This window comes from Nyctereutes procyonoides, unplaced genomic scaffold, assembly GCF_905146905.1.
Source record: "Nyctereutes procyonoides isolate TBG_1078 unplaced genomic scaffold, NYPRO_anot_genome, whole genome shotgun sequence".
NCBI lineage: Eukaryota > Metazoa > Chordata > Mammalia > Carnivora > Canidae > Nyctereutes > Nyctereutes procyonoides.
In genome coordinates this window covers 703554-714505 of record NW_026575159.1, presented here as the reverse complement: position 1 = coordinate 714505, position 10952 = coordinate 703554, and the positions used below count along the sequence as shown (strand labels likewise).

The 10952-nt window shown below is 43.6% G+C and overlaps 1 protein-coding gene across 1 annotated transcript; it reads right to left on the bottom strand.

Annotated features, from left to right (window-relative positions):
* Positions 1–3343: 3343 nt before the first annotated feature.
* Positions 3344–10493, bottom strand: DCSTAMP (dendrocyte expressed seven transmembrane protein). The gene is made up of 3 exons (XM_055314106.1): positions 9465–10493; positions 4364–4672; positions 3344–3418 (listed from the first exon to the last, which is right to left on the bottom strand). The coding sequence occupies exons 1-3, from the start codon at positions 10491–10493 to the stop codon at positions 3344–3346; spliced, it is 1413 nt and encodes a 470-aa protein (XP_055170081.1).
* Between the last annotated feature and the right edge of the window lie 459 nt (positions 10494–10952).

The following is a 10952-nucleotide window of genomic DNA, read 5'->3' as shown; positions in this document are numbered from 1 at the left end:
TTTTATAAGCCATTAAAATTAGAGGTGAAAAAGGAAGCACTATTAAATTACCTTGGGCGGTATCTTTCCACCTCCAGAGATAAACAGAGCACAAAACACAATAGATGTCTCAAGAAATTTAACTAACTGTTCATTTAAATCTAAAGTAGATAAGCTGTAATTAAATAAGTATTTTATATCCCAGTTAGACTGGCCTTAATGAGCAAGTCTAAATCTTGTTTTCAGGATCAAATTGCATTTTGTGACAGCACCTCCTTGCCAGGCTGCCCTTACAGTAGGGACAAGCACTTCAAAGGAAGGGCAAACATGCCTAACAGAGAGACAAGACACTCTCCAGAAGTCTCATGAACTGTTCAAAGTCACAGTGCATTGGAAACAACAGAGGTTATGCTGCTTCAGAAAAGTAACTTTGATTTAAGGGAATTAAGACCCATTTACTTCAAGGGGTAAACTAAGCATTCATAATAGGCCAGGGCAGAGATCCTGGCCACGGTGCCCTTGGCACTTACCAAAACCTAATGTATATTGTTATTTATTATCTAAGCACATGTCTGTCTTTCCAACTAGACTGAAAGCATCCCAAAGGCAGAGACCAAGGTGAACTGTCTGGACATCACCAGTACCTTCTACGTGGCCTAAGAGTTAGTTCTAGTTGTTGGTTTGATGCTGTTAGGTAGATAAGTAGGTTAATTAATTAACAGAATTTAGAAGCACAAAAGGATCCAATTCCTTCTAACAATTTGGCAGTTCATTCTTTGCCTCTGTTAATATGGACCAGATCCCTTCTTTGTAGGAGGGATAAATGCAAAATGAATACAAACATTCACGCATTGTATCCATTTATTAATATATATACATTTGTTTATTTAGAAAACACAACAAAGTATGAAATCATTAGAATGATTTGAATTAAATCAACCAGAACTACAAATGCATCTTCATCTTCTCAAATCCTTTTTTGGTTGGAGTCATGCCAATTACATCAGCATTTGCCTGAGTATGGACTGTAGAACTGGCCCTAGATGATACTAATAATTATTGCAGATAAAATCATTCCATGGTTTAATGATTTGAGGTGAAATAAGATTTAAAGAGCTTTCTTTATTATAGGGTTTTGCAAGTTTTTGAATTGTGCCAACATGCTGTATGAATCTTCAAAGTTAGAAGGTAGATGGTATGGATTTACTAACTCATGTAACTCTTTTTATGAAACAATTGAGAGACTAGTATGGTCTGAGGAACACACTTTGGGAAATGCTGAATCAGACGCATTTTTTTTTCAGACACATTTTTAATGGAGGTTCCTCTGTTAGAGAAATTTCACAGTTAAATACCTGAACTGAAAGACCTGCAAATCTGTAAAACTTCCTAGACTTGTGGTCCTCAATCCTGGCTGCTCATTAAAATCACCTGGGAGCTTTCAACAAGCCAGTGCGAAGGCCTCAGCCCCAGCCAGCTGAGTCAGAGTCTCTGAGGGTGAGCCCTCCAATCTTTAAAAGGAAATAATGCCTACCTCACAGAATTGTTGTGAAACCTAAAGGAGATCATTTTTATAAAATGCCTCCTCTAGTGCCTGAAACAAAGTTTGGTCTTTGGGGCAATGTTTCTTTCTGGAGACAGTGTAAAATTCTAATGAAGAAATGCAGATGATATTATGGAAGTAGAAAATCACTATTTGGGGGCACCTGGGTAGCTCAATGGTTGAGCATCTGCCTTTTGGCTCAGGCCATGATCCTGGGGTCCTGGGATTGAGTCCTGCACCGGGCTTCCCACAGGGAGCCTGCTTCTCCCTCTGCCTATGTCTCTGTGTCTCTCATGAATAAATAAATGAAATTTTTTAAAAAAAAGGAAATAACTATTTGGCCACACCCTAGTTCTGCGTCGACAGATGCTAACAATATATGAGAAACAGGATATTTGCATCACCTAAATATTTCCCCACAATGTACTCAGTAATTACAAAGGGAAAAGCAGTAACTTTACCATGGAAAACTCTGGCAGACCCCATCTTAACTAAATGATGGAAGGTAACCTCATCAGTAATGAGACATCCACACCACATGACCCCTGGTATAAGGGAACACTGAGAAGATCATATCATGCCGTCTGTAGTATTCTTGCCAAAAATACATCATCTGGAGGAACTATACAAGGAAACATCAGGCAAACTCAAGTCGAAGAACATTTTACAAAATTACTGACCGTACTTTTCAAAAGTGTCAATATTAAAGAAAAAGAGAGACTGAAGAATAGTCCTCAACTGAAGGAGGGGGAGAAACTAAATGCATTGTGGGAGCCTGGATTGACTCAAGGACCAGAAAAAGAGTATTAGTAGAACAACGGGCATGAATTCAATAAGCTCTGTACATTATGCATTTTTCAAGGTTGTTTAGCTGGTTCTTAGGGATGATGGATGAAGAGTAAATGGAACTTTGCACTATTTTGCAACTTTTTTGTAAGTCTAAAAAGTTTTCAAAATGCAAAGTTAAAATATTAGAAAAACTTAACGATTCTATTTCTGTTTCAGTCAGGGGTTTTCAAGATAATGGAATCAATATTTGAAGAGGTTTTTCTCCCTCCTGGGTATTTGGAGTTTAAGGGAAATAGGCCCCTAGACTATGTAGTCTACACTGAGCATGGTAGAAAGCGGCCCAGGATGGTCACTTTAACAAGCATTTCCTGTGGTTTGGATACATGTGATCCCTAGGCAGACTTGTCATAAATACCAGGTAGAGGATTTAGTAGAAGAAATAAAAACAAAAGTGGTCCGGGAAAGAAGAGGGTAGGAGCTGAGGTAGTGGTGAAGAGAAATTAGGAGCTGCTAGATATGGATTTCCAGAAATGTCTTTGGCGTTTGAATAAGGACACAGGGAAGGGAGACACAGTTCTGGGGGGTAGAGAATAGCTATGAAAGATATTTAAAAGGGCAGAGAAGGGACAGAAGAGTTTAAGGATATTTTCCTGGCATTATACGTGTATATTCTCCTTGGCATTTGCCTGTAAGCCTACAGTAGAGATTTTTATTTTTTCCAATTTTTGCTCTGGTTTTTTTTTTTTCCTTTGAATATTACTCTGTGCTGAGACTCATCCTCCAGGGGTCTGGTTATAATTTCCTGGTACACTGTGATGCAGTCCCGATCATGTGCCTAGTTTGGAAGACAGATGACAAAGCCATTTACCTGATAGCCCTTTGGCCTTATGAAGAAAAGTGGTTTGGCCTGCGAACAAACCCCTGAAGGACCACAGAACACAGTTCTCTGCTGTGGGCAGGAATAGGGACCTGCCTTGGAGGACCCGAGGAGACCTGCCGCAGTGGTGTGGCTGAGGAGCTCCTTGGAGTCTCTCATGGATCGTCTTCATCTGCATTGCCCACCTGCTTCTTCCTAATCATTTTCAGTACAGGAAGCCAGAAGTGAATCTGAAGAGACAAAATGATGGATGAATGAGCATTAGAGTCACTTCAAATGCCTCTGACATAAGCTTTGCATCGTGGGACTGCTGGCATCAGGAGAAAGCAAAAGACTTCAAAATGGCCAGAAACTTTATCCTTGTGGGTTATCTTAGTGTTTCATTGTTTATGAGCTTTTTTCCGATTCTGTGAGTTGTCGGGAGCTGATAGCAGCAATGCTAATGATTCCTGTCCGTGGACATGAAAATAACTTTCACTCTATAGAGTGCAATTACTTGCCCATCCACCTTGTGGCAGAAGCCAGCTTTGCATCCAGTAAGCTCATTCATTCTGGTGTTCCTGATGGCTTATCTATGTGTGTGCTTTGAATTATTCTTTGAATTGGTTGGAATTTCTTACTGTTCCCTCATTAATTAATTAGTTAAATGAAATATTTGACAAGCATTCACGTTATGTGTAGGAAGTTATTATGTGACCATATATGCATATAAATATGCATGGTTTTAATATATAAAACCATCATCATCATCATCTGTATATATGTATATATATATATACACCATACTTATATTTTAATGGTGGAGAATGAACAAGTTCTTTGAAGTTTACCAGGCTGTAATAGACAGTTCCCTCTCTTATTTATTTGTCTTTGGTGTGATAAATAACTCTTAATAAGGCCCCAGGTCTTCCCACAAGCCTCTCTACTATGGCTGAACATGCCCACTTGAAATCAGGGTTTTGAAAAATAGCTTGTAGAATCACCCAGACCAGCATTCAAAATCATGAAGCTAAGAGCCTTAGACACGCACATTGTTCATCTTCTCCCCACAGCACCCCATCTGTTACTAGGGACGGAAGCCCTAACGTGAAGTTGAAGAGTGCTTTCAAAGTCCACTTGTCCTTTAAACTCAAAATCTCTTTCATGACAGGTTTACACCCGCATCCTGGCCTTGCCTTTGTAAAATAGAGATGCTGTTTACTGTTCCCTCCTTCCACCGCCTGCTTTGATCTTTTCTTCAGTAGCTTCCCATGCAGGTATTGGATGCGCCTCTCCTGCACGCTGGGGTAGAAGGAGGCCGACACCAGGATTTTAAGTTGTGTCAGGATGGAGGACAGCAGGCCCAGCACCACTAGTGTCCCAAGAATAATGCTGAGAGGAATCCAGGTCTTCGACAGAAGGAGCTTTGGTGCAGGGATGCAGGTTGGTTCGAACAGAGATATGTTAAAAGGAGAATCACGGATGATGTCTTGAGTTCCTTGCTCCTAAAATGGAAGAATAAAATCTTTAAAATTCATGCCACTGTTGCCTGCCGCACTGGTCTTTCTCAGTCCAGCCCTACAGGGCATAGCATTGATCTGAAAACATGCAGGAGCTGCAACATGTTGCAGCTATGGCAACTCCTGTGTGCTATGGTCAGGATAAAGAGAAGGGCCGAGGCCTTATTTGAAGTTATTGCAGAGTTTTTCCAAAGTGTGTTTGTGGGAAATATAGATTCCTTTGAGAGAAAGGGATATGATACGTTTGTCTACTCTGTCCTTTCTTTGCAGAGTCGGGATGCTCATGAGACTGTTGAAGTTTCTGCTGAAGATGTCAAAGAAATCCATTCAAGTTTAGCCTGCAAATTTGACCCATAACCCAGTTTTATGGAACACCTGTCTCTATACTGTAGGACATGTGGGAAAGATGAAGGATGATTTTAGCTCAACTAGAGAAGATTTTAGAAACATAGACCCGTTTGTATCTCCCCATCTTGACAAGTACTCTGACGGCAGACCACAAGGTCACAAAGAGGTGGAAGCATTAAATTATGTTCTAAGTCAACCTTCTAGACATTGGAAATGGGGAATTATTCTTAGTGTAAGGATAGTAAGAACAGTATTTGCTGAAGGTGGCTTTAAATCCTATCTGTAGACATCTCAAACAGGACATTTTCTCGTTTCTCCTGTATGCTCGGGTGGAAAATGCTCCTTTCTGCTTGAAGGCAAGAGGACAAACCAGTTGCCCTCAGTGGACTGACACAGAGGACAGAGGATGACATTGAGCGCCCCCAGCCAAGCCACCTGCAAGAGCAGCACGTGCTGATTCAGCCCTTTGCTTTCCCTGACCTGAGAAAGTCATTTCATCTCCCCATGGATTTGTTTTCTAATTTGGTAAAACAGGAATTAATGGACCAGATCTTGCCCATGAATAAACTACTCCCAGTGTAAATTAAGCATGTTGGGGATGGAGCATTAACCTTACAGCTGGGAGTCCTTAGTAAGTTATTATCACCGCTGCACCCCAGAGCCCTGGGGCCAGGAAGAGGAAATGACTTCTCCAGAAGAACACAGTCACATCTAGAGAACAAAGTGCACCAGGTACTGATCTACCCCAGTACCTGCGAAGACTCTGGACACTTCAAATCCGGGCCTCTCTCCAAACATCAAGTCAAATCTATCATTTCCCCGGCCCTGTACCTAAGCAACCAAAAGCATTTGTGTTGCCTCTCCTTTTCTCTTATTAAAAAGATGGCTCACCTACAATTAAATAGAGAGATTTCAGTTCCCAGAGCGAAAGGCATGCTCTCTCTTTAATACTGTTGAAGAAACAAGCACATCAACTGACTCAGTGATGAGAAATCCTGCAATAAAAAAGCAGCGGGTGTATGGTCTGGGAAGAAATTAGTCTGGGAATCTAACTGGGGATTTTGCAATTGGGAGTCAGGGCTTCATAACGATTGAGTCAACATTTTTGTACAGGTTTGGTAGAGGGTAATGCGGGAGACAAATGAATTCTCTCAAAATGCTGAGCAATATTCTAAATGGTACCCTGATGTTTTAAAACGTGTTTACCTCTCCTAAGTAAACAATTTGCCAAGACAGCATTGAGTAATGGACCGAGGACCCGCTCTGCTATCAGACAGTCCTGAGAAGTTAATGCAGACAAATGCTATGCACAAGGAGGTGCTCAGTAACCATGCTATTTTTACTTACAATGTCCACCCATCCAGCTAGCTCACTTTGGGGTCATTTCCCTTATTTCTTCTTTGCATAAAACACTTACTTAAAATCATATGAGAGTGGGAGAGAAATACTGGCAAACTTTGAGGTGATATTTCTCTCCCTGCTGGACCTCTCCTTTGCAAACCTGTGGCAATGGAGGGACCAGAAGCCTCTAAGGGGATGCTGGCGTAAGGGCAGGCATGACGGGAGAAAGCTTGAGAGGAGCCCCATAGCGGTCTCATACCCACATGTGCCCCAGCTCCCACTGCTCTGCTGTCACTATAGGAGCACGTGGCGGCCTCCCCCACCAGGATGTGAGCGTGCCGTGGCAGGTGGCAAAGCTTAGACATCTTTGCATCCCCAGGACCCAGTGACGCCCAAAAATGTATTTGTCAAGACATTGTCACTGAAAGCTTCTGGGCTTTTTTTGGAAGGCAGATCTTGCTTTTTTTTCTCCTTCTGTCTAAAATGGTGAGAATTCACAAAACAGGCATGGGGTATTGGCTGAGAGAGAAATAAATGAGAGAGAAGGGAGGAGAGGAAGACTTGACCGAGGAAAGAAGAGAAAGGAGAATGGGTTGGAGGACAGGAAGGGAGAGGCCCTTTTACCTGCCAGCCCTAAGATCAGGCATGTCTGACAATCTAGTTTGGCTTTCACCTAAAACACTGCTCCCAGGCAGGGCACCTGGTGGCCCAGTCGGTTAAGTGGCTGCCTTTGGTTCAGGTCATGATCCCAGGGTCTTGGGGTGGACCCCCGTGTTGGGCTTTCTGCATGATAGGAATCCAGCTTCTCCCTCTCTATGACTTGTGTTCTCATATTCTCTTTCTCTCAAATAAATAAATAAAATTTAAGAAAAAAGAAAAAAAAAAACCCTGCTCCCCTTATCCCCCTCCCTGCTCCAGATATCTAGAGCAACCCAGTATCTTGTAATTAACTGAATTCCTCAGGGGCAGCAGAGTGTTTGGGGTAATCATCTTGTAGAAACAGCCCAGGATTAGAGGGGCCGAGCCCACCTACCTGCTGAGCCAGAAGAATTGGGGAGGAAAGTGTGGTGCTACAGGAGGACCCCATGCCCAGATAAAGAGCAATGGAAAGTGGGGCTTCAGAGAAGGGCTTGCAAACACCCTTTCTGCCACTTCCTTCTAAGAGTTCCCCTACTATAGCTTGACAAAAGCAAGGGAAAATCAGACGTGTGCAGACAGCTGTGGGTGTTCTCACCAGCCCAGGCTAGCACACTCCACCCCAGCATGCACAACACCCACACACCCACTCACACACCAGGCACACACATGCATGCACACACATGCATGCACACACACATCCCACTTAGCTCAGCTTCACCACCTCTGGGTTTTAATAAAATCAAGACAATATCTGACAATATCCACATTCTCTGAGATGCTCACATAATCACAAACGTCCCCAGAGAAGAATGGAAAAGAGAGAAAACAGGATGCATGAAAACCGTGGTGTTCTTGGTTGGGGACACAGCTGCCAATAGGAGCAAGAACAGAGGAGAGGAAGGCAGATTCCCTGGACTTGGGGGGCACCAGCTCAGAGAAACACACTGTCTTGACTAATGGTGACTGTCAAAGATCCATCCAGTGGCCTTCAGCTCCATTCTTTTGAGTGGACTTTAGATCAGTGTTTCTCCATTGTGGCCACACATCTGAATTACTTGGAGAGTTTCTAAACCCAACCCCCCTCCAACCCGGCTCACCCCAATCCATTTAAATCTGGTTCCTGGGGTGTTTGTTCCCTTGCTTGGGTTGATGGCGATGATGCTGTGCAGCCACGGTACAGAACCACTGGTTGAGAAGGCCCTTGCTTTTCGGCGCCTGAGCCAAAGTATCTCAAAGTGTGATCTGTGGACTACCTACTCTGAAATCACATGGAGAACTCATTAAAGGTACTCTCCTTTTTAAGACAGATTCTCTGTAAATTGAGGCCTGAGACTGTGTCCATTCCAGGAAGTGCTTAAATCACACCTTTGGTTGAGAATCACTGACCTAAAAAAAACAAGGTAGCTGTTTTCATTGTTTTAGTGGGTGTTACCGTGTACTAAGACCAGCACTAGTACCAGTACTAGCACTAGAAACATTTGGTTACTTAGCAGCCACCCCCTTTTTTTTTTCAGTGACCAGCCTTCTAAACACTATGCTGTTGCATTGGGAGGCCTCCTGTGCTGTGTCAAGGCTCAAGATCCAAAGAAAAGTTCTCATTCACAGAAGGTGCTCAAAGTCAATTTGCATAGGTACCACGGGGAGAGGAAGAAGGACCTTAGGGTTACGCCAGGTACTCTTGCTTGAGAACCAGCTTCATGTGCCACATCAGAGACATCTATTCCTTCATTTCAGTGTTTGCTGACTGGAGAAAGCTAAAAAATGCCCCCTCCCCCACCACCAAGATATAAGATCCTAATGCAGGAAATCTAGAAATGTTACTTTATCTGGAAAAAAAAGGACTTGGCAGAAATGACTAAGTCAAGGACCTTGAGATGGAGAATTTACCCTGATTATTCCGGTGAGCCTGAACATAATCACAGTCATCCTTTAAGACAGAAGCAGAGAGAGATTTTACACATACAGAGGACAAGACCATGTGAAGACAGAAATGATGGTGATGGGTGCAGCCACAAGCCAGGGAGAGCCGACAAACCACCAGAAGCTGGAAGAAGCCAAGCCGGAGTCCCCTAGAGTCCGAAGTGAGTGTGGCCCTGCCAATGCTTGATTTCAGTCCGGTGAGACTGATTTTGGACTTCTTACCCCCAGAATGATAACAGAATACATTTTTGTTGTTTTGAATTGCCCCGTGTGTGTTAATTTGTTACTGCAGCCCCAGGAATCCGAAACAGTGATCAAAGATGTTCAGGATAAGATCGGCCTCTAACAACGGGAGGGCTTCATTTCAATGTAACCGACAGTTATTGGGCTCCTTCCACGTGCCAGGCGCTGTGCCATCCTGGGGACCCAGAGATGAATGAGACACTGCCCTGCCTTGGGAGGTTCATGGTCTTTTTTAATACAACCCAGCAAACAGCCGGGACATGGCCAGGAGTGCCTGTGTGCCTACCTCTCTGTACAGTTTCAGGTGAACCTCGAGCCCTGGCAAGCTTTGGAAATGTTTGCTCACGGAGAAAATGAGCCGATATAGCAGATAATCTATGGCTGCAAACAGCACCCAGACATAGAGGTGGGTGAGTATGGGGAGGAAAAACAGCCCCAGGTTTTTCCTTTCTTTAGGAGACAACCAGAAAGACGGGACGACCATGTATTTCTTCCTTTCCCTCTTATTCAGCGGAAGGACACAGGGCCTCTGCAGCTGCCTCTCCGTTTCATCGAAGAGAACAAATTGTTTGGTGATGAAGATGTTCTCAAACTTCCAACCACTAGGATCCAAAAATCGCTTCATGAAGAGGCCAGTGCCAAGGAGCACCAGCAAAAGCCCTGCTAGGGCAAGTAGCTGCCGTCCCAGGGAGGACAATACTTCTGATGCCGTCACCATCTGATACAAGACACCCAGGACTCTGCCTTTTGTGTCGTTTAGCTGGACCTCCAGGCCTTGACTGGGACTGAAAAGAGAGACCGCCAGCGTCTGGTTCCAAGAAATAAGGTCATCAAATAGACTTGGGTGAGTGGCAAGCCCATAAATCCACTGAATTGCTTCAATATATTTTTTCAAAAGTGGAAAATGTATGGAAAAGCTCTTTGCCCTTAGGTTGCAAGTCATACTGTCCAAGAGACCTTTGAAGTTGTGAAAAATATTTTCCACGTGTCCAAAGATTACTATCCCTGTGCCAGCTGCAATCAAAGCATTCCTGCCTTCCCGCAGACCACAAGAGAGGAAGAGGAGAAAAATAAAACATCGTGCATGCTTGGAGCAGCAGAGCAAAGCACAAGTGATCACCCAGGAGGTGCCAAAGACTATGAATGAGGATCGAAACCAGGAAAAGGCCAGAGAGAGGAGGCCCGCTGAAATGAAAGCAACAAAACAGCAAACTCCCAAATGTTGGATAAAGTCCATCCATGCGGAGCTTCTTGGAGACACATATGACCCCCAAAGACTTAGGCAGATGCCAATGCCTGAGGTCCAGACACCCATGCTCCCTGTGTCCCTGGAAATAAAAGAGAAACCAGGGTCAAGACGTTGTTTTTGAATGTCCTCTATCACTTTGTAAAGGGCATGGTCATAGCTTGGCAGCAAAAAATGGTCATACTTCTTTACCGATCTCTATCTCCACACCCCTTCCAATGTGACATTTTTAGCTTCTCCCCTCAAGAGGTAGGTCATATTTCTCCAACCCTTGAATTTGTAATGGTTCTATGATGTCTTTGTGACAGAAGTGATGACAGAAAGTGGCAGAGGTGGCAGTGTGCGAATCCCGAGACTATGATTCACCCCTGCTTCTCTCCAGGAACCCTACTACTAACTTTTTAACAAATCCGGGTGTGTTAGTCTCCTACTGCTGCTGTCACAAACTGCCACAAGCTTAATGGCTTATAGAAACACATATTTATTCTCTTACATTTCTGGAGATCAGAAATCTAAAATGGATCCGGA